Consider the following 23697-nt stretch of genomic DNA (forward strand, 5'->3'; position numbering starts at 1 on the left):
GGTCTGTTGGAGACCCCTGGGTCACTTAGGTACTTAGCTAGATTGGCTGGCCAACAAGTGCCAGGTATCTTCTTCCTGCCTCCCCAGCACTAGGATCACGGGCACACTGTTTTACATGGATGCTGGAGATGCTTATACAACAAACACCCATCCTTTTAAGCACTGATGACTGGTCTGTGCTACCCGGCAAAGCTCTACTCTCTTCTTTTGAGGTTCCAAGGATCAGGCTGCTCCAGGAAGGCCATCCAACTATGCTATGACCCTTTGAATGGGAAGAAAGAGCATTGAACCTGCCACCTAAATTACTAATACTAAACAGCACTTTTCAAAATCCAACTTCACGAGTGGCCAGAAAGACACAGTAGATGTTACGTAAGGTTCTCTTTTATTTAAAAGATCATTCACAAAATACCATATCCATAGACTCACTTTCTGTCATAGAACTGAATGTGTTAAGTGTTTGGAATTCCATTCTTACAGTCAGCTGGGCGCCCAGCAGTGTGATGGACGTGCCTGTTCTGTCTTTTCCGCATTGGAGATGGATTAGATCATCTGAAAGCATCAGCTTTGATTACAACCACGCAATGCATGTCTGTCTTAAGTTAGGTATTGGTGTTACACAAATGGTTCTTATCTCAGAAGCAGAGAAGATGGCAGGCGAGGGAAGGAGTGAGAGTTCTGTAAATTGCCGAGACCTTGCAACAAAGACAATCACAAGCCAAGGGGTAGGCTGGCAGGAAGCTGCTAGCTAATAAGCAAGCTGCACACCTCTCAGCCCCTTTTTCCTAAGGCTCTAGTGGCTGGCTGACCCCCTAACCGCTCCAACTGGAACAGATGGGGACTTGGTGCCAAATCATTTTCCACTTGTTCACTCACAGCTGTTCAAGCTAAAAGCAAAGCCTGATCCCCTTGCTCCCAAGTGAGTGCTCAACACTGTCTGTGGGAGCAGGGGTCTGCCCCACAGGAGGCAGCAAGTCTAGAGGTTTCCAGACACCCAGGTACTGAGGGTCTCAACAGCTGTGCATCTGATCAGATAAAGTGCCAGACCCTAGGCCTTGAGCTGCGGTGGGGAGCAGCCTGTGCTAAGCACCCCGGAGCAGACAGACACAAGGGAAAGAGCGCACAGACGCAGTGCAAGCACAGCTGCCCAGTGCAGCTCCAGCACCACCCCTGCTTCCCACAGGCCTCAGCTGTAGGAAGCGGATTGAGCTGCAGTGGGCTGCACCCCCAAGGGGCTCCACGGCCCAGGAAGAGCAGGGAATGAGCTTGCACTTGGTCTTAAGAGCGAGCAGGAGCAAAGCCACATGGCCACTGGCACGCAGGTCACCACCAGTGCAGAATGTCCAGATTCCCCTGCACCCTTCTGGCCTCACTGTTTGACAGGAGCCTACTGTGCCTGAACAGGCTGCTGGGCAGGTGATAGGTCCCCAAACACAGCACCTGTCAGGACCAGCAGCCAGGTTTCCTTGTTTTGAAAGCAAGGTGCCTCCAATTCTGCATGCCCATCTCAGCTGGATACCAAGTCACCACCAGCCACATAGCAGTGGCTCCAGCTCTTTCCCAGAAGCCACAGCAACACAGAACTCGACATGCAGGTTGGAGAGAAGCTCCGAGAATAAGCAGAGGACAGCACGCCTGGGGCATGGCCAGGGCATGTAAAGAGAGAAAGCAAAGAAAGATGGAGCAGCACCTCAGCCCACCTTCCACGCCTGGCCACACTATGTGGGAAGGAGCAGGGAGAGGGCAGAAGTGAAAGGGAAGAGAAAGAAAACAGAAAGAAAGCACAAAACAGGCACTAGATAGATATAGCAAAGCCAAGAATGTACTAGAAACCACTTGTTAACAGCTGACATGCACTCACAAGCTCTGTGTTTCCGCTGTAAGGAGGACAGTGCCAGGCGGGAATGGGGCCTGCAGGGCGACTGGCTGCCACTAGGCTGGGCTGTGGTCTTGCTCCAGCTCCCCCATGCCCCATTCCCTCCCAACCTAAGCTCATTCTTGCTCCTTCTGAACCACTTCCTCTCTGGGCCTGGCTCCCCCGAAGATGGCTGAGTTGGGGTTGGCTACTTGGTTGAGGGGCGTTGCCACTGTCCGAGGTTTAAGCTGCAGCCGTGGTCTCTGTGCTCGTTCCTCTGGAGGACAGAAAACAGGGCAGGTTATATAGAATGGGTGCTATGCCATACACTCACACTGATTACTAAACTGCAGGGACCTCAATGGCCCAGCCCTTTGTGACAGGGCCTCATCATGTAGCCGAGGTTGGCCTCAAACCTGTAATGCAGCTGAGGAGGACACTGAAATTGGGATCCTCCCTCCTCTACCCCACCTCCCCAAGTGCTGGGAGTATGGGCCATTATGACAGACCCATCCAATTTTCAAAATGGCCTCCCACAAGGTTGACGGCTGACATTCAAGGCCAGCCTACCATTCAGACTAACATCAATGCAAGGGAAGACAGAAGGTTACGGGGATGGAGAGTAAATCCCAAGGATGTCTACCATACCTTCTGTGGGTTCTCTGAAGTCCATGTTGGAGCCGCGTAGGGGAGGGCCATCTCGAAAGCGACTCCCCATTGGAGGTCCTGCTCGCCGGTCCCCAGGGCGACTGCCCCCCCTACCCCCTAAGAAGTCATCCCTGTAGCCTAAGGAAGAAGACAGTAAGTTAACAATTGTTTAACTCTTATATCAAAGAGAATAAACAATGCTCTGGGAACTTATTCTCAATTTAGTTTGTATAGTATCTGAGATCTCCCCAAAATTAAAAAAAGTACATTTGCTGGGTAATTACACCTTGTGTCTGTTAGGGGAGCATTCTGCTGTTGAGCCACACCCCCAGTTCTCATTGATGCTAAGTAGTCCTGGCTGGTTTCCAATTCAGGCTGGTTTCCAATTCAGATTGTTTTGCCCCTGGCTTCCCTAATGCTGAGATTAAAGGCAAGCACCACGTGAAGTAGACAGCACTCTACTTCCAAGCCACACCTCTCCCCTCACTGCAGACTCTAAGTTACTGCTCTACTGCTGAATTACCCGCCCCTCACTGGGAGCTCTAGGCAACTGCTCTATTCCTCTAGTTTCTGCTGCAGTGTGGACCAGAGTTGAGGTGCTCTACATGTGCTGAGACTCCATAAACTGCAGGTCACTTTAGAGGTGTTCGATTCTTAGCAACAGAAGGAATTCCTTGGAGACAGGAATATTGCCAGGTTTGAGGCCAGGCAAGATCACATAGAAAGCTCCACATCAGGGGAAAAAACGGTGGCGGTGGGCAGACTCTCTAGAGAGATGACTCAGCCATCTATCCATCCACCCATTCATTCAAAGAGCTTGCTGTTCTCAGGACTTGAGTTCAGTTCTTAGCACCCACATCAGGTGGCTCATAACTGCCTGGAGCTAAAAACTGGTCTCCATTGGTTCTCATGTGGTATCATGGACTTGTAATCCCAGCCCTGAGGAGACAGAACAGTGGATCCCTAGGGTTTGCTGGCCAGCCAGCCTAGCTAAATAGGTAAGCTCTGGCCAATGACACCCTGTCTCAAAAATAAACCAAGATAGGACTCAGCAAGTAAAGGTGCTTGCTACCAAGCCTGTTGACCTAACTTCAGTGCCTGATCTCCCCACATGGTGGAAGGAGACCATGTGGTAGATCTGAAAACTACCTTTTGACACACACACACACACACACACACACACACACACACACACACACACACACACAGAGAGAGAGAGAGAGAGAGAGAGAGAGAGAGAGAGAGAGAGAGAGAGCTTGTGCACACAGAAAAACAAAATTAAAAATACCTTTTTTAAAACCAGAGGAGGTGGCACATGCCTTTAATTCTAGAGCATGGGAGGAAGATGGATCTGAATTATAGGCCAGCCTCAGCTACAGTGTTCCAGTCAAGCGAAGGCTATATGGTGGGCTCTTGTCTTAACAAAAATTCCACAACAGCACATTCAGAGCACAATAGTGTATTCACACAACCTCGTCTGCTTCCTTTATTTGAATTCCCTTTGCAAAGTAGAAATCTTAAAGCCCCAAGGACAACAGGAAGGTTATGCAGGAGGTGACAGCCCACCATGGACTTCTAAGGAAGCACACCATGAAAATCCTTTGTCCTCTTTAAGTCAAGGCCAGCACATTGACTCTTATTTCTGGTGGGGGAGGCACATGTGCACACATGATGTAGGGCTTAAACTCAGGACCTGGCCCCATATGTTTAGCTACTGAGCTACCATTCCCAGCTCTAGTGGGATATTTTCATCTACTTTCCTGGTGCATTCATGGCTGAGTCAGAGAAGCAGGAAGGCTCTGGTCATTGGTAAGTTGCTCATTTTATTGCTGAGTCACCCTGCTATCTCCAGAACCTAAAGCTCTAACATTGTAGGCCAGGGGCCACCACCCCAGCACCTGCCTTTCTGACTCGGGCTGGCTGAGACACATGCTGGTCTCAGTCAGAGACCAGCTTATACACAAAATTACAGACTTACTGCAGGCTACTGCAGTTTTATGAATAAGCTCATTTCTGACTGTCTACAGGACTGTAAATGCCTGCCTGTGCCTCCCACACCTACTCAAACATCCCCTCATCAACCTGGGTTGGCTGAGGAGGGGATGAAAAAACAGAACCTATTTACCATGAAGGGTCTGGCCATCAGGATTCTCAGCACTGAGGTTTCCTGGACACCTTTGGAATTTTATGTTATGCTATTTCTAGAAACACTGCTAGTTCTTTTTGTGCCACCCGTGAAACCACAGGAGCTGCCCTAGCTATAGCCCCAGTAACAGGCTCAGGGGAGTCTCTCCACCTTTTGTAGTCTCACTGGAGAAGGAGTTAAGTCTGTCTAGGCTGGACACTCCCGAGAAGCAAAGATACAAACAAAAAATACTGATACCAGAGTTGAAGTCATCTCGGGAATCCCATCCACCTCTAGATTCTCGAGAGCCACCCATTCCTAAGGACACACACAAAAAAGATAAAGTTGAGGTCTTGCTGGTTTTTTTTTTTTTTTTTTGGTTACCATGACACAATCATTTAAAAAGAGGGAACCTCAATTGAGAAACTGTCTCCATTAGATTGACATGTGAGAATGTCTGAGAAGACATTTTCTTGATTAATGATTGACATGGGCTTTAAAAAAAAAATGAAAATTCTGGGGGCTGGAAAGATGGCTCAGAGGTTAAGAGCACTGACTATTCTTCCAGAGGTCCTGAGTTCAATTCCCAGCAATTCCTGAGATCTGGTGCCCTCTTCTGGTGTGCAGATATACATGGAAACAGAATGTTATGTACATAATAAATAAAATCTTTAAAGAAAAAAATTATATATATAAAAAGGAAAATGCCTCTGTAAAATTGGGCTATAGGCGGGCGTTGGTGGCGCATGCCTTTAATCACAGCACTCGGGAGGTAGAGGCAGGCGGATCTCTGTGAGTTCGAGGCCAGTCTGGTCTACAAGAGCAAGTGCCAGAGCAGCCTCCAAAGCCATAGAGAAACCCTATGTCGAAAAACAAAAACAAACAAACAAAAAGGCTATACACAAGCCTGTAGAGTATTCATAATTAGTGATTAATGTGGGTGGTGCCACCCCGGGTTAGAAGAAAAAGCAGGCTGAGCAAGCAATACAGTAAGCAGCACCCCTCCATGGCTTCTGCAACAGCTCCTGCCTCCAGGTTCCTGGCCTGACTTCCTTCAATGAAACAATGATGTGGAAGTTTTTTCTTTTTATGTTTTTTCGAGACAGGATTTCTCTGTAGCTTTGGAGCCTGTCCTGGAACTCGCTCTGTAGACCAGGCCAGCTTCAAACAGAGATCCACCTGCCTTTACTGGGATTAAAGGCCACCAACACCCGGCTGTGATGTGGAAGTTTAAGGAAATAAACCCTTTCCCAAGTTGCTTTCGATCATGGTGTTTCATCTCAGCAAGAGAAACCCTAAGCCACTGCCAAACTGTTACAACACCTAAGCTCTCAGGGACTCATCACGCCTGAGTCACTGCTCAGTAAATGATGCACAGCAGCGGCAAGCAGTATGTACATACAGCAAATTGCGCCTACTTTTAAAACAGCTAATCACCTCTGTCATCGGGTCCGCCTTTCCTGAATCCAAAGCCACCTTTATCTTGTTTTCTGCCTTCTGCAATGTCCACACGAAGTGACCGGTCACCCAAGAGCTAAGGACAGGGGAAAACACTTGAGATATATATATATATATATATATCAACAGGAACACACACCTCAGGCTGCTGCTTGGGCAAGGGAAGTTGAGAGTACTTACTGCACCGTCGTACGTCAGAGCCTCCTTCAGGGAGTCTACCTCATCAAATTCGACATAGCAGAACCCTACAAGAGAAGAGAATCACCTTGTACACACATCCTGGACTCCAGCCAGGCCCGCTGGAGTCCCATTAGCATCACTAGACACCATAGCCTGTAGCGTTGTGCCATCTGGGTGACAGTTGATCCCAGAATATGCTAGTATACTTCCCTCCAAGATAAGGTTTCATGTAGCCCAGAATGGCCTCAAACTTGCTACATAAGTAACTACAGAAAACGAACTCCCTCCTGCCTCCACATCTCAAGTGCTGGGATTATAGGCATATACCACCATGCCTGGTTCATGTCATGTTAGACATAGAACCCACGGCTAGGCACACACTAGGCAAGCACTCTATCTACTAGCTAGGCCTCATTCCAGGCCCTTAATTATAGTCCATCAGTAGAAAATGCTAACCTAACAGGCAGTGAAACAGCCATGGTGTTATTTTTACAATGCTTCCCCTTCTTACATTTACTTTTCTTTTTGCAGTGTTGGGGTGGAATGCAGAGTCTCATGTATGTTAGGGGAGTGTTCTGCCATAGATGCATGTCCTCAGCCCTCTGCTTATGTGCTTTAACTACAATCGCTAAAACCACTGCAGAGCTGTCTGGCTTCTGGGTAATGTAATCTAATTTGGAGGCAGACTTCAGATTCAAATTAATACCTAAATGTTTTGAAGGAAGGAGTTCACAGTGCCTACTAAATTCCTACCCTTTGCTTCAAAGCTAAAAAAAATATCCTTAGCAACAGATCAAACTTTCTGATGTCCCAGATGACTCTCCAGTGATGTCTAAATCTGGATTAAGTACTGCTCACACCCATGTCCCCACATCCCTTCTCATAGGTCACTCTGTAAAAACCAGACCCCACTTGGAAGCACTAAACGGTGCTGGGAAGATTTGCTCTAGCTGCTGCTGTTCACTATTTGTTAGAGAACACAAACCTGCAGAAAGCTAAGGAGAGTTTTCTTCCCTAAATGGATTCATGGAAGGCAACTGGAAGAGGGATTTCCAAGTTCAAGGAAGCAATGACAGCAGTCACACACCTCAACCTCTAGAGCTCTAACTCAACACAATGTTCCAAAAGACAGGCCCCAATACTGATACAGCTTGAAGCTACACTGACCTATAACCCTTATGCAAACTTGGTTTGCTAGTGCTTGTTAGCATGCAGCCAGAGATTCCCTAACACCTGTGTTTACTACATGTTATACACCATGCCCAGCTACTGGGTATGAAGCAAAGCCTATGTAAAACCACACTCACCTGCTTTTTGCACCCGCTGGGCTTCCACCCTGTAGTTCTCTTGGATGCACAGAGTAAGCTGAATGAACCGAGGACCATGTACTTAGGCCTGGGAGGCAGGACATGCTTACCCATCTTTTCCATCCTGGGTCCATTCAGACACCACTGTGCAAACATTAGCTATATGTGAAATGAACTAGCCCTCCTAAATAGGCTCTAAGTTTTCCAAGGGAGTCTGGCACCACTGAGATTACTTTCAGATTTTATAACAATTATCTGGAAGCCACCAAGAGCAAGACAATAAGAGAAAAACGAAAAGTTATTTTCAAGGCTGGAGAGATGGCTCACTGGGTAAGATCAGGGTTGGTTCTTGCAGAGAGCCAGGGTTCAATCAATTCATCAGCACCCACATGGCAGCTCACAACTATAAACTCCAGACCCAGGCAATCTAATAGGCTCACACATGGTGCATATACATACATGCATGTATGCAAAACATTTATATGGAACATAAAAATAAATCTAATTAAAATAAATTGTTTTCAGGGATGTACAAACACACAAGTAAATAGTTTTGTTTTAAAGTCTTGAGTTTTATCACCTCCTTTTCCTCCAAGATAGCTCCTGTGCCCACAGAGACAGAACTATATGAAAGTTGGGCAGACAAACCTGAGCATATACCACATCCCATTACAAACTACAATTATAAAACACTGTTTCCCAAGGGGACTGAGAACTGGTTAAAGGGAGGGTTATGTTGGTTTCTGCTGTGGACCAAGCTAACATAGAACAGACGGAAAGACACACATGAACAGAGCCTTCTGGCTCACTTAACTCGTTTTTATTCACATATCCCACCTTTAATACCCACCCACAATACCTCAAACTTACCTTTAAATTTGTCTGTGTCTTTGTCTCTGACTAGCCGCACACTCCGTATGCTGAGATCCTTAAAGATAGCATCTATGTCACCCTGAACTGTGTTAAAAGGAAGATTTCCTACGTAAGCTGTGTAGGGGGGCTCTGTGGGCAGCTCCTTCTGGCTTCGGGACCCATGGCCACCAGCACTGCCTCGGGACCTAAGAGGAGAGAGATGCACAAGAGTTTAAGGCTCCTGACCCACAAGAATAATCCAATCTGTTTCCACTGCATCCTCCTCACTTATCAAAAAAGTGCCTGATTTTGGTGACAGAAATAGTCATTGAAACAGAACCTAAGCAATTCTGTACACGACACCCCAAATGCACCACACATCTATGACAAGTGGCTCTCTTGCTGTGCTGGAATCTCTATCTGTAATGTTTACGTGGTAAAACTTAAGTCAACACCCCCTGAACTTAATCACACAAGAAATGTGGAAAACTCAAGAGCATGAAGGCAAGAGGATCATGAGTTCAAGACTAGCTTGAGCTATGTTAAGACCCTGCCTTTTGGGGTTGGGAGATGAACTGAATGACTCAGTCTAATCTTTGTGGTTTACTGGCTGTCTAGTCTAGCTGAATAGGTGAGCAGGAAGAACCAGTCTCAAAACTAAGCTGGAAAGTAACTAAGGAAGACACTTGACATCGACCCCAGGACTAAATATGCAGACAAACCAAAGAGCAGGGCACGGTGGTACATGCCAGTGACCAGGAGGTTGAGGTCAGCAGGCCAGCCACAAAACAAAACCAGAACAGACTGGCCAGAGAGATGTGGGAAATCTTTTTCTAGGAGGGACTACTGAAGTTTTTTTTTTTTTTTTTTTTTTTGGGGGGGGGGTTATTTATTTTGAGACAGGGTCTCTCTACGTAACCCTGGCTGTCCTGGAACTCTCTATGTAGACTAGGATGGCCTCAAGTTCCCTCTACCTCTCCAAGGTGAGACTAGAGCCGTATGCCACCACACCCACCTGGTTTTTGTTTTTATTTTATTTTATTTTAAAATTTTGGCTTTTTGATGGGGCTTCTCTGTGTAGCCCTGGCTGTCCTCAAACTCAGAGATCCTCCTGCCTCCCAAGTGCTGGGATTAAAGACAAGTGCCATCATTTATGTGTAGGAATGTTTTGCTTGATGTATGTATAGATACTACATGTATGGTGCCCACACAAGTCAGGAAGGTATTGATTGGATTCCCTGGAGTTACAGAGGGCTGTGAGCGATCAGGTGGGTGCTGGGAATCAAACTTAGATCCTCTCTCTGCAAGTATTCTAAAGCTTCTCTTCCAGATGCTGAGGTTAACACATGGGTGCTACAATCATCTCTCTCTACTGCTGACTAGTGGCCACAGAATGCCCTAACAAATAACAGGCATAGTGGTCCAAGCCTTTAATTCCAGGAGACTGAGAGGATCTCCGAGTTCCAGGCCAGCCAGAGCTACACCTTGAAAGACCAAAAGCTGAGAAAGAGAGAGAATATGTCTTGACAAAGTTGTGAGTGCATGTTTGTAACCCAGTCCTTGTCCTTGTCCTTCAGACATAAAGGAGGACCATGTCACATTCATAGCCAGTGTGGTCTATCTGAATATCCCATATCAAAAAACACAACACATGCCCAACTGTCACTCCCCAAAGGAAATCCTGCAGTCTGACCTAACAGCAGAACAGGTTCATGAGGGCTACAGCCATTTGCCCCCATACCTTCCCACTCTCCAAAGCTTATGTAGTGTGTGATAGTCCCATTAACCCTTTGTCACTACTCTCAGGTTCTTACCTCCCAAAGAACTTTCCGAATATTTTCAGTAAGGTACTTTAGGACTGGACAGAGGACACTAAGATACCATTCATTTTCTAGCCCTTTAAGCAAGGCCCAGGAAGGAGCAGCAGTAACAAAGTAGAGTGGAGCACTCGGGGCACTGCGGCACCAATGTCAGGACACACACTGCACTCTACCCACCCTTGGTAGTCTGACTGACCTTCTAACGATCTGTCAGGAGGTTTACCTAGCTGTGATGCTGTGTGGGTGGCACACACAGCAAGGATATGCTAGACACAGGGATATGATTCACCTCCACCAGGGCAGGACAGTGCACGCTCTCATCACACTACTCCCAAGCACACTACTTTAAGCACTGTTTATTTCTGGCAGTTAGCTCATCAGTGCACAGGTATTACAAATAAGGGTTTAGTAATAGTGAATACCTGTGTGGGAGCAAGACCAAGCCCAGGAGTAAGATGGCCAGGATTGTGATCTCTGCTGGGCATGGCAGCCTGCACCTTTAATCCCAAGTGATCTGAGTTTAAGGACAGCCAGGGCTACACAGAGAAACCCTGTCTCGAAAAAGCAAAAAGACAGTGGGATTCTCTTCAAAGCCATAGTTAAGGGGCAACTCTCACATTGGGGAAGGCAGAAAGCTTAGCTTTCAAGCAAGTAGCACTAGGAAGAGTGAAAATCTTGTTTCCAAAACATCAGGCAAGCAAACAACTGGCTAGAGACAGGATTCAGAAGTCCAGACAAAAGGAAGCCGGCACTTTGCTCAGGCGGTAACATGTATAAACCACAACATGAAAGAGTACTTCCTTAGTACTGAACATGTTCAGAGCCTGTTTAGGAAGCCAGATTTATTTTTGATGTCGGTAGCTTAGAAAAGGACCTCTACCAATCACTTCTCTGTACCTTAGTTGTTTTGTATTTCTCCCCTATGAAGTCCAGGCTGGCAAACCTTCCCAGTGCTGGGATGAAGCATGCTTCCGTTTTGCTTGTTGCTTAGTTTCATAAATTAATTTAATTGACAATAAACCACTTCATAAATACCAAGCATCATATAAAATTTAACAACCATAGAGCAAGCACTCAAGGTTAGACTGCCACACCTGAGGTTATAATCCGAGCCTGGCACTTGGGGATGATAGAGAGGAATGGAAACTAGGAATCAGGTAGCCAAAGCGCAGATCCTAGCCCTACACTCTGAAATTCCAGCCACGTCTCTGATACCCATAAGCTCCCAGGCTCTATCATATGCCACCAACAAGCCACAGCTGTTCAATGACCATTGAATGACTAGGAACAGACTAGTGATGACCCAATGGGTATGTTTCAAGGCAGTAGTAACAATTCAGGAAATCTTTCAGCTGAACCCAAATCCTTTAGGCTACCATTTTTCTCCACTTCAGTCAAACAGTGGAATGTCTGAAGGTCAGAGCAAGGAGCACAGAAGGTCAAGGCCTAACCCTGCCCTGCCCTGCCCTGCAGGCAGGACTCCGGAAAAGGACACCAGTGTACTGGGTGATGACTCCTGAGGTAGTCAGAAATCCTCCACAGCACTAAGAACTTGAGTTCACTTAGCAGATCGGGGAAGCAAACTAAGATGGTTGGCAAAGACATGGAAGTGACTACAGTCAGCAAAGGGCCTACCTGGCAAGCCTGAGGCCATTGGTGCTGCCCTGAGCACAAATCAATCCAGAGAAACCAATAAAAGGAGCAGAGATTATTGAAGGCTGGATCCAGTTAAGTAAATGAAGCAGAAAACCAAATCAGTCCAACTGGCCTGGTGGCACATATCCCAGCTACACACAAGAGGTGTGAGTTTCAAATCTGAGGCCAGCATGGCAACTTAACAAGACTATCTCAACAAACAAAAAACTTTAAAGTTTAAAAAATGGGGATGGGGTAGGGGTAGGCTAAGAGTATACTTCAACAGTAGAGTGTCTAGTATGGACAAATCCCAAGGCTCTATCAACACCGGTGCATACGCCCAGCATGGTGGTGCATGGCTGTAATCTAGTGTTAAAAGTTTACAGTAGGTAGACCAGAGCATCGGGAGTTCAAGGACATTCTTGGTTATGTACCAAATCCTACGCCAGGCTGTGTAAAAATGTAGACCCAGTCTCAGAAGTAAAATAAATATGCGAGGTACAGTAGCAAACACCCACTTAACCCCAGCACTCAGGAGGCAGACAGAGGCAGGCATGTATGAATTCAGGATCTTTAATAGTTCAGAACAGACTGTTCCACACTGGTCTATCTCAACAGTCTTTGTCCAAATCTTTTGTCTTGGAGCTTCATATACACTCCCCTCCCCCCAGATGTTTTAAGTCTAGCACATGCCTTTAATCGTTGCACTTGGGAGGCAGAAACATTTGGATAAGGGAAAAAAAAAAAAAAAAAAAAAAAAAAGACTGGGCGAGTTTAAGGCCATCAAAGACTACATGGGGAAGACCCTGCCACAAAAGAACAAGCACACAACTCACAGATGCTCTGCCCCTCCTCAAAGACAAGCCTTCCATTGCTTTTACCGTATAGGCTCTGATGATCCATACATTCTAGATTAAAACCTAGACAGTGCCCAGACCACATAAGGCCAACTTCACCATGCAACAACAACAAAAAGGTCAGGCTCATCAGAGTTCAAGGTCAGGCTCATGCCTAGCTACATACCAGTCTGAGACAAATCATTTTAAGATGGGGTGGGGAAGACAAAGACCTGTGTCAACAAGCTTAATCACCTACCTCTATTTGAAGGGTTGGAAACCCTACTACTATTGACTGTAAATTCTGATACTATATTCATTTTGGGATACTTATAAGGAAATGTGCCATCATCTCCAACTACAGAGTGTTGCTGAGTTTCCAAGCCCCAAATGCACCTGGCATGGTGGCCCAAGCCTTTAATCCCAGCATTCGGGAGGCAGAGGCAGGATCTCTGTGAGTTTGAGGCCAGCCTGGGCTACACAGATCCTGCCTGAAAGAGCAAAAACACAACGGCTAAATACATACCCCACAATCACTCCCTAAGAAGAATGCATTCAATCCACAGGAGAGGAGAGCTCTGAGTGCTACAGATAAAAGTTAGCACTGTTAGGTTTTGGTGTAGTATCAAATAGTACTGCACAGCTTCCTGTAAGGCCCAGGGAACAACCCTTCCTGGATGTCCTTCCAATGTGTCGACCAAAGCAGCAATTCCTTAAGTAAAGACAGCAGAGATGAAAGCATTGGGGCTTGTGGGTTCTCTCTTGTTTGTTTGCTGTCTGAGATAGTTTCATGTATCCTAGGCTGGCTTCAAGTTACTACTTATACAGTAGATGATCTTGAACTTCTGATACTTCTGCCTCTAAGTACTGGGATTATAGACACCCCACCCCTACCCCCACCCAGTGATTTATCTGGCGCTGGGGATGGAACCTAGAGCTTCATGAATGCTATGTGCACTCCTAAATGAGCTATATCCCCAGCTCCCACACACAAATTCCTTATCAGTTATTTCTTTTATAAAAAAGATTTTATTTGGGGTTGGAGAGATGGTTCAGGGGTTAGGAGCACTTGACTGCTCTTCCAAAGGTTTTGAGTTCAATTCCCAGCAACCACATGGTGGCTCACAACCATCTGCTACGGGATCAGATTCCATCTTCTGGTGTGCATGAAGACAGAGCGACCATATACATAAAATACATGAATAAATAGATCTTTAAAAAAAAGATTTTATTTATTATGTATAGTCTTCTACCTGCATGCCAGCAGGAGGCCCCAGTTCTCATTCAAGGTGGTTGTTAGCCACCATGTGGTTGCTGGGAATTGAACTCAGGACCTCTAGAATAATAGTCAGTGCTCTTAACCGCTGAACCATCTCTCCAGCCCCCTTATCAGTTATTTCTAAGTACTCAATTATGTTACTAACAATTACACTAATTATAAAGAAAAATCAAAGCCGGAAATGGAGTGGATAGTTAAGAGCATTTGTTGCTCTTGCAGAGAACCCAGGTTCTATTTCCAGCACCTACATCTATCCCAACTCCAGTTCCAGGGAAGTGAACATCTTCTGACCTCTGGCAACAGGCACATACAAGTACACGCAGACAAACATATACCACCATGCCCAGCCAAGACCAGTAAGACATTTAAAAAACAAGGGTTTATGCCTGTAATCCCAGCACTTGGGGCTAAGGCAGGTGGACTGTCTTGAGTTTGAGGCCAGCTTGGACTATACAATAGGTCAGAATAGGGTTACAGTGTGTGACCTTGTTTCAAAAATGTATCAGAGGCTGGGCACTGGTTGCTTGTGCTTTCAATCCCAGTACTGGGGAGGCAGAGGCAGATAGATCTCTGTGAGTTTGAGGTCAGCCTGGTAAACAGTTCCAGGACAGGCTCCAAAAGTTACACAGAGAAACCTTGTCTCGAAAAACCGAGGGGGGGGGGGATATGGGCAGGCTCCAAGTTTAAGCAGTAGTATGAGGATACATGAAAAAAAATTGCAGCCGGGTGGTGGCATACGCCTTTAATCCAAGCACTGGGGAGGCAGAGGCAGACTGATCTCTGTGAGTTCAAGACCAGCCTGGTCTACAAGAGCTAGTTCCAGGACAGCCTCCAAAGCCACAGAGAAACCCTGTCTCGAAAAAAACAAAAAAAAAAAAAAAAAAAAAAAAAAAAAAACAAAAAAAAAAACAAAGACATTAATTATTAAGGCTTTTTGTTTTGAGGTTAGGTTTTGTTATGTAGCCCCTGAAAGGTTAAGACATTATGCTGGCCTGCCCCTGTTACCTGGTGGAACAGGCAGTACCCTGGTCAGCCCAAGGTTCCATGGAACTAATTCTGCAGGAAGGTGCAGAGGACCCCTTTAAAAAGACAGATCCCCGCCCATTTACTCTCTCTTCCTCTCTACTTCCTCTCTACTCTCTCTCACCTATGCGCTCTCTCTATGGCGACTGGCCATGGTGGTCAGCCATTATCCCTGTTCCTTTCCTCTTTTTAGTCTCCCTACTCTGGCGGACCTTATAATAAACTTATAGTCAACATGTCTCATGTCTCAGCATTTCTCTTTTCTTCTTTTTAAACAAAAGAATAACAGCCCCTACACATTCTCACACATATGCAGCATGTTTGTCCCTTCTTTGGTCCCCTCTACTTACAAGTCATGTATGCACTCACACATACACACACACCTCTAGACTCTGCTTGGCTTGTTTTTTTTTTTCTTTTTCCCATGTTCCTATGAAGATTTCCCTGTTTCTTTCACTTAGTTCAGCAGCCCCTCTGCCCTCAATGTGGCTTCCACTCAAAGGCTCAGCTGCTACCAGGGAAGACAAGATTGTGAAGATCCTAATCATCAGATGACATACTGGGGGCGGGGGCAGGGCAGGGTGATCAAACAGATGAATAAGGAATATAGTTGTGGTCAGGCAGTGGTGGCACACACCTTTAATCCCAGCCCCTTGGAGGCAGAGATAGGCCTCTCTGTGAGTTTGAGGCCAGTCTGGTCTAGAGAGAGAGTTTCAAGACAGCTAGGGCTGTTAGAGAAACCCTGTCTCGAAAAACAAAACAAAAAGAATATAGCTGTGATGAGTCTTAATCTTCTGTGCTTCGGCAGGACCGCCTCGGAGCCAGAGTTTGTAGACTATGGTATGTAACACACTGCCAAACAGGATGACCTTGAACTCAGATCCACCTGCCTCTGCCTCCCTGGTGGTGGACTAAAAGGTGTGCACTACCATACCCTGTTTCTTCCACTTCTGTTTAAAAGTGCTAGCTCTGAAGTTATACGAGTTTTACTACTTAAGGCACTGGCTGTTGTTTAAGCACTTAAGCTGAGGCTGAAAGATTGATGTGGGAGTGCAGGCCAGCTTGAGCTACACAGTGAAATTCTATTCCAAAAAGCCAGAGAGGATGTAAAGAGACACAACAGTGCAGAAGCCCTACAAGGCTTACGTCACAATTATGAGTAGTCGCCATCCCTAGGGGCATGGTGGCACTGAAGAACAAGAGACAAGTTTCTGGCTAACTCCGCCTACATGATCTCTAGGTTAGCCAGGGATACACAGTAAGACCTTGCCTTAAAAGAACAAAACCAAACTACTGAGTGCAGTGGTGCTCACCTTTAATCTTAGCACTCAGGAGGCAGAAGCAGCCAGGTGCACTCCAGGACAGCCAAGGCTAAAAATGTGCTTCCCTGCTACCCCGCCTCCCACACCACCTTTAGTCCTTAGAAACACTGTCTCAAAAACACCAAACAGAAAAAATGAGCTGCAAAACAAAGTCCATTCAAGACAGAGTACAATCAACTCTTGGGGATCTGGAATTGTGTTTTGATTTGTTGGAGAACAATGCAGTCCCTGGCCCTCATTCCATGTACATGTGTAGGCTTGAGGGGAAAGCTATGCTTTTAGTCTTCACTTCTTAACAACTGTGGGACCATGCCACACATCTACAAAATAGGCCTGTGACCTTCCAAAGACTAGAATCCCGGAACTTGGTAGGATAGACTAAAGGAAGAGGGAAGATCGCTAGTATTTCGTGGTCAATTAGGTCACATAATGAGACCCTGTCTCAAGGCATCAAAAAGAAAAAAGAAAAAAAGGTTTCGGAGAATGTATAACTCTGAAAACCAGACTTATGCCATAGTGTCACCATCATGTTCTGGACTAAGGAAAAATACGTCACACAAGCAAAAACAAGATGGGCTTTTCAATATATGCTGAAGTGTCTAAAAGGTTTAAGTATCATTACTAAAATTGCAAATAAAAGATCAGTCATTAAAGATACCTGCTCAACTTTTCTACCACAACACTAAATTTTAGATTCAGATAGCTGAGAACTGGGTTGGGGATTTAGTTCAGTGATAGTTGGAACCCTCCTGCCTCAGGCTCCAGAGTAACTGATACTAGTGCAACCAGGCCCCATTTTGACAGATTTTTAAGAGGCAGAGACAATGGTTCTGTGAGTTTTTGAGGCCAGCCCATCAAAAATATCCCCCCATCCTAAAACACACACACACACACACACACACACACACACACCATAAGCTGGGCATTGGTGGCTCACGCCTTTAGTCCCAGCACACGGGAGGCAGAGGCAGGATGATCTGTTAGTTCGAGCCAGCCTGGTCTACAAGAGCTAATTCCAGAACAGCCTCCAAAGCCAGAGAAACCCTGTCTTGAAAAAACAAAACAAAACAAACAAACAAAAAACACCAGAAAGACCAGCCAACTACTTAAGAAACTGATGAGCATCTGGGCGTAGTCAAACATACCTGAGATCAAAGCACTTAGATGGCAGAGGCAGGAGAATTGGAATTTCAAGATCTTCCTTTATATATCGAGTTTGCTGCCAACCTAAGCTACCTAAGAAGAAAGAGAAACAGGAAGGAAGGAAGGAAAGAGGGAAAGAGGGAAGGAGGGAGGGAGGGAGGGAGGAGGGGAGGGGAGGGAAGGGAAGGGAAGGGAAGGGAAGGGAAGGGAAGGGAAGGGAAGGGAAGGGAAGGCATGATTGGTGCACAAGTGGTACTCAGGAAACAGAGGTAGGGAGAATCCCCCTGTGAGTTTTAAGTCTGGTCTACACAACAAATTCCCAGACAGCCAGAATTACATATAGAGACCCTGTCTCAACTCCCCTATCCCCATGGCACAGCACTTATTAAGAGCACCAGGGTCTGATTCAGCACCTACATTGTGGTTCGTCCTCAGGAGTGTCTCTTCCAACACCAGGCAAGCATATATATGCAGGCAAAGCACTCATATACAAAATGAAATTATTAATAAATAAATAAAAGAAATCAAGCAATGTACTTTCACATGAATAAGCTGCTAGCTGAAATGCCTGGTGTGGTATTGTAGGTCTTTAATCCCAGTGCTTGCAGGTAGAGGCAGGCAGATCTGCATTTTGAGGGCAGCAGAGCTACATATTGAGAGCCTGTCTCAAAAAGAGGAAGAAAACAAAATGAAGCCAGTTGGAGGGGTTTCTAAGTAAAAGGCCTTTTTAAACTGGTTTAAGAGAACATCCAGGCAAATGGCTATTGTTTTCAAAAGTCTGTTAGTATTTCAAATGAGTTGCATCTTAAGAGAATTTGATTTTGTTTACTTTCTAATTTCTCAGAATTGTTCAAGGGTCTCAACTGTCAAAATCTGCTAGGTGGTAAGTCTAATGACCTCTTCACCATCGCCAGAATGTTGGCAAATTTGTTTAAAGGCAGTTTTTTCTTTCCCTTGAGAATGGATCTCACCTCCTAGTCCAGGCTGGCCTCAAACTTGGGTTTCTCCTGCCTCAACTTCTATAGTGCTAGGATTTGAGTAGGAAAAGAGCCTCCAAGTACATATCGCCCCCCCAAAAAAAAACTAGCAAAAAAAAAAAAAAAAAAAAAAAAACAAAAACTAACCCAAACCTCTAGTATTAAATTTAAACAGGACTGCTGAGTGTGGTGGCTCACACCTTTAATCACACCATTGGGAAGGCCAGCCAGGTCTACATGGTGAGTTCCAGGTTAGCCAGAATCCACACACAGAAACCCTATTTAAAAAATAAATAAAAATTTCAGCAGGATTTTAGCACAAGTTTGCTGCCTAGAAATCGACCCCCAGGGCATTCATGTTAACATTTCATCCAACACCTATTCATATTTTTACTAGCAATTAAAATACTCTTTAAAATACATGTGGCTCCACCTTACAAACTTCCTCCTTATGGTAGCATGAAGGATATCCAGTACACTCCTGCCCCCAAACAAGCCTGTGACTCATTTCCAAACCCGAGTATTTAAAGGTGATCATTCTTCACCTAACAAAAGATACTCTTGGGGGCAGCCACTTGGGAAACCTAACATTCAGTAGAACTACTGTGATATTGCCCCGGGAAAGACACCCTTTCTGCAAAAAGGATAAAGGCTAAGTGTGCCCTTGGCAAATTAGAAAGATGTTTAAGCAGACTGTCCTGTAAAACCCCTATAACTAGTTGTTCATGGTTATTTTATTATTACTATTTTTTTTAAGCAAGTGGCTTAAGCTTGTGTATTTCTATTGTTTGGGAGGAGGCTGAACCTAAGACTTCAGGCATGCCAGACAAACGCTCTACTACCGAGCTTCAACCCCAGCTGGTAAAGTATTAAAAGCGAACAAATTATCCGGTGATTTTTGGAATTAAGCACCGAGAGCTTTCTATTCATCAGTTAACGATTTTGAAGGGGGGGAGGGTTGACTTTGATCGTCCGCATGTGGACTAGAACCAGAACAAGGCGAAAGCGACCCTCCGGGGCAGGGAGAAACTAGGAAGAAACGAACAATTTCCGCCAGCAGACACGTAGTACCTGTCAGTAGGGCATCCTAAACGCGAGGGAGGCAGAGAGGAAAGACGCGCACACACTCCCCACTACGGCGTATTTGTTTTGGTTCATGTCCTCTCTGCCTCCCTCGGAGGATCCAGACGCCAAGCGGAAGGGAATCGCATCTCTCGCGGCCCGCGATCTCATCCGGTCCGCGGGCCTCACGTACAAGCGACCCAGGGGCCCCAGCGAGGAGCCTGGATGGGGACGGGCCTCCGCCCGCTTCCGCGCTGCAGCGCAGCCCGCCGCCGCGCCCGTCTCCCCGGGAAACCCTCCGGCGTCGCTGCGGTCTAACTCCGGGACCGAGGCCCCGCAGTGTGGCGCGCCGGCGCCGCGGGCGCGAAGCCCAAGGAGGGACGCGCGCCGCGAGCAAGAGCCCGGCAGCCTAACCGTCGCCGGCCGCGCCGGGAGCGCGCCATTTCCAGGCCTCTCCTCGGGCCTGCTCAGGCCGCTTCATGCCGCCCGTCTCGAGTGAGCGCCGCAAGGCCGACCCCTCCGCCCCTCCCCGCACTGCGCCCGGCCGACCCACCAGCCCGCCAGCCCGCGCCCCGCCCGCCTCACCCTCTGCCGCCGCCGAAGCTGCTGTAGGCCCGATCGTCGTAGGTATCGAAGTCCGCCATTTGCCGTCTCCGCTCCTTGAGGAACCAGCGGGCCAGCGAGGAAGGACCCCGCAATATAACTCCTCCTCCCCCCTCCCGCCCCGCTACCGGGGCTGTCCGCCGCGCTGCCTGATCGCAAATCGCACGCACGCATGCGCGCGCCGCCGCGCCCGGCCTTGGGCCGACGGGGCCCGCTGCTGGCCCCGGCGCGCTCTGCGGCCCACGTGGTGCGGCGGCCGGCCCCCCCACCCGGAGCGCCGCGCGCATGCTCTGCCAGCCGAGGCCCATTGTGTGCTAGCCTGATGGGTTTCACGCGCGCTTGCCTCTTACAGTCCCTGCCTGCCCCGCCCTGTCCCGTGGTCACCTCCCTCCGGCGGTGTCTGCCACCCTGCACGCTGCTGCTTTCGGTTATCACTTGGTTCAGTTTGGGTTTTGAGACGTGGACCTGGCTCTGTAGCGGGGGGTGACCTTGAACCCCTGGTTTTTGCTTTCTCCACCTCTCAAGGGTTGAGATGACAGGTGTGTGCCGCTATGCTGGGCTGTCTGGTATCACCTTAGATTCGCTAAGGTCTCACTTGGGCACAACTCTTCAGGACAAACGGGTCACAGGGTGAAACTCAAATGACCGCAACCTGTTTTAAGTGGAGATCCCCAGGGACCAAAGGCTTGGAAATGGAATGGTTTAGTATGAACAAGGTGAAGGGACACATCTTTGTCTTTTGACAACTGCTACAAACTGGGCGTGGTGGTAAGTATCTGCAATCCTACTCTGGGAAGACTGAGGCTGGTAGATCCGATTTATGGCCTTGAGGTCAGTCGGGGCAAAATAGTGAGTTCCCTGTCTCAAAACAAAGAGTTGAGCGTCTGGTGCACGCCTTTAATCCCATAACTCTGGAGACAGACATAGGCGCATATCTGAGTTTGAGGCCATTTCTGGTTTACATATTGAGTTCCAAGCCAACCGGAGCTGTGCAGAAAGACCCTGTCTCAAAAACAAAATAAATCTTCAAAATAAAACATTTTATTCGCTGTCTGGATATTGGAAAGAGGTGAGGAAGATGAAAGTATAGGTCATTTGTAGTTGAACTAGTTAAGAGACTAGCTATGTTTCACTTTTGCACAGGTATCTGCTCTGAAAAAGAATTTTTAAGGGTGGGTAGGTTGGCTCAGAGGGTAAGGATATTTGCTCCCAAGACTGACCTGAGCTTGATCCCCATGATGCACTCGGAGAGAACTGACTCCCATAAGTTGTCCTCTGACCACCACACAAGAACTGTGGTGTGATCTCTCCTCATGTTTTGCACGCGCGCGCGCGCGCACACACACACACACACACACACACACACACACACACACACACACACACACACGGTTGCTAACAAGAACTACATACATAGACCCCGTCTCAAAACAAAATTAACCGAGGTGGACAGCTCCTAAGAAGTGACATCTAAGGAGAACTATGAACTCCACAGCACATGAACATTTTGTACCCTTGACACACTGTTTTAAATGAGATAAACCCAAGGGCTGGAGCTGTTAAGAATATTGTGGCTGGGCGGTGGTGGCGCACACATTTGATCCCAGCACTTGGGAGGCAGAGGCAGACAGATCTCTGTGAGTTCGAGGCCAGGCTGGTCTACAGAGCGAGTGCCAGGATAGGCTCCAAAGCAATACAGAGAAACCCTGTCTCGATAAACAAAAGTAGCATGGATTTAGTTTACATAATTTGCTTATTGTATTGGGGTAGGGTAATGCAGGTGTTCCTCTGCCCATGAACAGAACGCCTTGCAGGAGTGGATTTTCTCCTTCCTCCATATGGGTCCCTGGGGTCCAACTCAAAGTCCTTTTATACATTGAGCCATCTTGCCTGCCCTCATAGTTTTTATTTCCCCTCAATATAGGATGTTGAACCAAAGACCTTACACGTAGGAGAACACTCTTCCCCCAAGCAACATCTTCAGCCTTTTATTATTATCTTTTCTTCTTGTTTGTTATTTGTTTGTTTGTTTGTTTGTTTTTTGTCTTTTTTTTTGAGATAGGCTTTTTTGAGATAGTTCCAGGCTGAGCTAGAACTCCCTATTAACAGACGATGATCTTGACTTTTGTTGTTTTTTTCAGACAGGGTTTCTCTGTGTAACCCTAGCTGTCCTGGAATTCACTCTGGAGACCAGGCTGGCCTCAACTCACAGAGATCCACCTGCCTCTGTTTCTTGAGTGCTGGGATTAAAGGCATGTGCCACCAGTGCCTAGCTTATTTTTTTTAATTAAAAAAATCAATGTAATTTAAAAAATGACTGGTACTGTGTGTGTGTGTGTGTGTGTGTGTGTGTGTGTGTCCACTCACGTGTTCCCATGTGCGAATGTATGTTCAGTGCATGTATGGAGGTCAGAGGGCAGCTTTCAGGAGTCAGTCACCCTTTCACGTTATTGAGGCAGGATTTTCGTGTCTTGCTGTTGTTCAGTAGTCTCCAGGTTAGTTGGTCTTGTCTCCTTCCCATCTCACCACAGCAATGCTGGGATCACAGATGCATGCCACCATACTGCCTTTTTACCTGGATTCCAGGGATGAACTCAGGTCATCCATCAGGTTGGGTGGCAAACACCTTCACCCACTGAGTCATCTTGTTGTCCCTCAAGTTTAGTTTGCCTGTCAGTTGTTGTCTGATAAAGTTAGTTACTCTAATCATTCACTGCATAGTGGTGTGTCTATTCATCTGAACCATGTAGCTAACTCTTGATAGTACCACAGGTTTAGAATGGAACCAGGAAAACCCTTATCACCTGAGGATGCTGTTCCTATAGTAACGAAACTCATGCCTTGTGTTTGTGTAAGTGAATCTACTGTGTTTTAAAAACCTTTTAATGAAAATACTGTGCAAGGTGCATGTTTTTGAGCCCTGGGGTAAGCCAGTGCCCTAGCAGTCAGGAGGTGAAGCAGGAGGACCAGAAGTTGAAGGCCAGCCTGGGCTAGTGAGACCCTGTCTCAAAGGAAAGAGTGTATAACAAAATACTATAGATACATAGTAACTCACAGATGGTAACAAACTCCTGTTACTGGTTACTGTGTAACTATTTCCTTTGAACTGAGGGAGGGAAGGACGGGGAGGAAACCCATGAAGATACCTAGAAAGCTCCTGAAACTTAGAAGCTTTACCAGCCCCATTCCCAAGGTTATGTTCAGTTATAACAGCAGCCACAATCTCTGGAGAGGGAAGACTCTGGACCAGGCAAGCCTCCCGTATGTTTTGCAGGGAGCTCCAGGAATGTAGTTTTGTGAGTCATCAATGTTATGGAAAATTGCTTTAACTATGTAAAGGTGTGTTACATTTCTTGCAGAGTATTATTTTAACTATGTAAAGGTGTGTTGCATTTGTTTATGCTGCAATTGCTTAACTAGGCAAAAATGTGTTGCTGTTTTACCTTTCCTCCCTAGGGCACCTGATTGGCTAATAAAAGCTAGACAGTAGAGGATTAGGGGGTGCTGGTAGGTAGACAGAATAAGTAGAAGAAATCTAGGCTTGAGAGAGAATGAGGGAGAATGAGATGAAA

At 46.6% G+C, this 23697-nt stretch overlaps 1 protein-coding gene across 2 annotated transcripts; it reads right to left on the reverse strand.

The window, feature by feature from the left end:
- Positions 1-366: 366 nt before the first annotated feature.
- Eif4h (eukaryotic translation initiation factor 4H) lies at positions 367-20261 on the reverse strand. Of its 2 annotated transcripts, XM_027416149.2 has the most exons (7): positions 20108-20261; positions 8444-8631; positions 6267-6331; positions 6066-6162; positions 4887-4946; positions 2504-2641; positions 367-2132 (listed from the first exon to the last, which is right to left on the reverse strand). In XM_027416149.2, exons 1-7 carry the CDS (start codon positions 20164-20166, stop codon positions 1993-1995), a joined length of 747 nt encoding a protein of 248 aa, XP_027271950.1. In that variant the 5' UTR covers positions 20167-20261; the 3' UTR covers positions 367-1992. The 2 variants fall into 2 exon arrangements, with proteins under 2 accessions (XP_027271950.1, XP_027271951.1); XM_027416150.2 differs by lacking the exon at positions 4887-4946.
- Between the last annotated feature and the right edge of the window lie 3436 nt (positions 20262-23697).

Source organism: Cricetulus griseus, chromosome 4 (assembly GCF_003668045.3).
Source record: "Cricetulus griseus strain 17A/GY chromosome 4, alternate assembly CriGri-PICRH-1.0, whole genome shotgun sequence".
NCBI classification, from domain to species: domain Eukaryota; kingdom Metazoa; phylum Chordata; class Mammalia; order Rodentia; family Cricetidae; genus Cricetulus; species Cricetulus griseus.